The sequence below is a fragment of the Aplysia californica genome, unplaced genomic scaffold, assembly GCF_000002075.1.
Source record: "Aplysia californica isolate F4 #8 unplaced genomic scaffold, AplCal3.0 scaffold00693, whole genome shotgun sequence".
NCBI lineage: Eukaryota > Metazoa > Mollusca > Gastropoda > Aplysiida > Aplysiidae > Aplysia > Aplysia californica.
This window is the reverse complement of record NW_004797963.1, coordinates 116,025-118,500: the sequence shown is the minus strand read 5'-3', so window position 1 is coordinate 118,500 and position 2,476 is coordinate 116,025. Positions and strand designations below refer to the sequence as shown.

General features: G+C 37.7%; 1 protein-coding gene across 1 annotated transcript in view; it reads right to left on the bottom strand.

Moving 5' to 3' along the window:
* LOC101850115 (serine/threonine-protein phosphatase 2A 56 kDa regulatory subunit alpha isoform) overlaps positions 1–2,476 on the bottom strand; it is a gene marked incomplete in the record, with an annotated part of 23,428 nt that overhangs the window by 9,353 nt on the left and 11,599 nt on the right. Inside the window, 2 exon segments of the mRNA XM_013088150.2 lie at positions 1–135; positions 1,095–1,225. Of these exon segments, the coding sequence (XP_012943604.1) occupies positions 1–135; positions 1,095–1,225 (266 nt within the window).

Genomic DNA, 2,476 nt, shown 5'->3' with positions numbered 1-2,476 from the left:
TGTAGCGGGATCAAAACTTTCATGAGGAACAGTCGGTGCTCGGCCTTGAGGGGCAGGGCAAAGCCGTTGATGATGCTGCCCAGAATCTCCAGCAGTTCCCCAACACCGATAAACTGTTCCGTTTCATAAATAAACCTGACCAAAAAAACAAACACAAAAACACAACAATTATAAATAAATCCCACCAAAAAAATCCACAACAATCATAAACAAACTTGATACAAAAAACCCACCAATCATATATAAACCTGACAAAAAACCCACAAAAACCCACCAATCATATATAAACCTGACAAAAAACCCACAAAAACACAACAATCATATATAAACCTGACAAAACCCCCCCCCTCACAAAAAATCATAAATAAACCTGATAAAAACAACACAATAATCATAAATAAACCAGACTGTATTGTTCTCTAGAATAAAAACCAGCAAAATGTCTCCGCTCAAACCATGTTTTGGTGACAAAGTTCTAGCACTCTACCAATGACCTAACTCTACCAATGACCTAACTAAGCCAGCGTTTTCCTCCGGTTGTTTGTACGACAGGTAGGACCAGGCACTCCTCACGCTCCGGACAAATGGACTTACCAAACTAACACTCCGGACAAATAGACTTACTGCCACCAAACTAACACTCCAGACAAATAGACTTACCAAACTAACACTCCGTGCCACTAAACTAACACTCCTTTATTGTTCTGGAACTTGGTAAAACAAATATTGCTCCATCTTGCACAAAAATGGAGATAAGATATATATGTGCACTGGAAGAAAGCAGGGCTTACCAGATGTTGCAGGTGAAATTACAAAAAAAATCTCAGCAAAAGTTGGGCCACCATTACAGCTAAATACTTGTACAAGATCTACTGCACTAAATTGGCTTTCAACAACCTTTTTCTGGAAAACTCACCCTCTAATGTGTTCTGCAAGGGATGGAGAAGATTCATGTGCATAAAAAAATCTAGATAAAAATTGCATAGGAGTCGGAAAAATATTAATTTCCCAGTTCCCTAATATTTGACGAGGGCTTGATTTGACCCTGTTGACTATCTTTGATGTTACCAACAATACTGGCCACAGAATCTTACCTGAGGAAAATGTTGTTAATTTGTTTCCTAATAAATGCTCTCAGGCCCAAAAATTTCCCATATATCCTGTGAAGAACAGTCTTGAGAAAATCTCTCTCTCGTGGATCTTCACTGTCAAAAAGCTCCAGTAGCTGGAGAAAAAAAGTTGAGAAAATCCCAGGTGAACACAAGCAAAAAGCAACCAGAGTAGACACAATGAGACAACAGCTCTCCTCCTCCATCAACTCTCCTCCTCCATCAACTCTCCTCCTCTCCTCCTCCAAGACAACACCCGGTAAATCAATGTTGACAAAGACGGTACATAAATTCTCCTCAATCTTCCACTCAATCAGACAAAAATGTTCATTAGTCTATTATAGATAGAAGACTCGAAATCATGCATCTGTCAAACTATGCCTGCATTCCCGTTTTTTTCGTCTTCTTTATCTTTATAAGACATCCCTGGAACTACCGAGGCCGATTCCAAGTTCCGAGCTATCTGTGCTCCACTGTATATATGTGTGTCACGTCGCGGAACAATTCGGCGCCCGTCAAGTTTTGGCCATGTGGAGGTGTTGGTATCATCTGACAGCTCATTTATTTGACTTGCTTCCAATAAAATAAATATCCATTTATCTTGAACAGAACTCAAGATATCTGCTATTGAAGGAAGTGAGGTTGCCTAGTTTCAGTGGTGAAATAAGCGAGTAAATAGCTGCCAAAGTTTGGTAACTCCAATAGCTAAAGAGTCTTTGAAAACAAAAAAATGACATATTTTGTGCCTTTCATCAATGGAGGTCTTTTCCAGTAAAATCAACATGACAATGTATTTTTATACGGACGTAAAAGAGGTAAGCCAACAAATAAAAACTAGACAAAAACTTCCAATTTGGTGAAGAAATGCCTGTTTCTCATATGTCGTTATTTTGACCAGCGCCTGATTTTATCTATATGTATATATATATATCACACACACCTACTTGAAGCACAAATCTTTGGTCTATATATATATATAATATACACCTACCTGAAGCACAAACCTTTGGTCTATATATATATAATATATACCTACCTGAAGCACAAATCTTTGGTCTATATATATAATATATACCTACCTGAAGCACAAACCTTTGGTCTATATATATATAATATACACCTACCTGAAGCACAAACCTTTGGTCTATATATATATAATATATACCTACCTGAAGCACAAATCTTTGGTCTATATATATAATATACACCTACCTGAAGCACAAATCTTTGGTCTATATATATAATATACACCTACCTGAAACACAAATCTTTGGTCTATATATATAGTAGTAGTAGTATAAGGTTTTACGGCGCTCGCAACTGCTAAGGTCATATGAGCGCGCGAAACACAAGTTGCTCACCTCTGC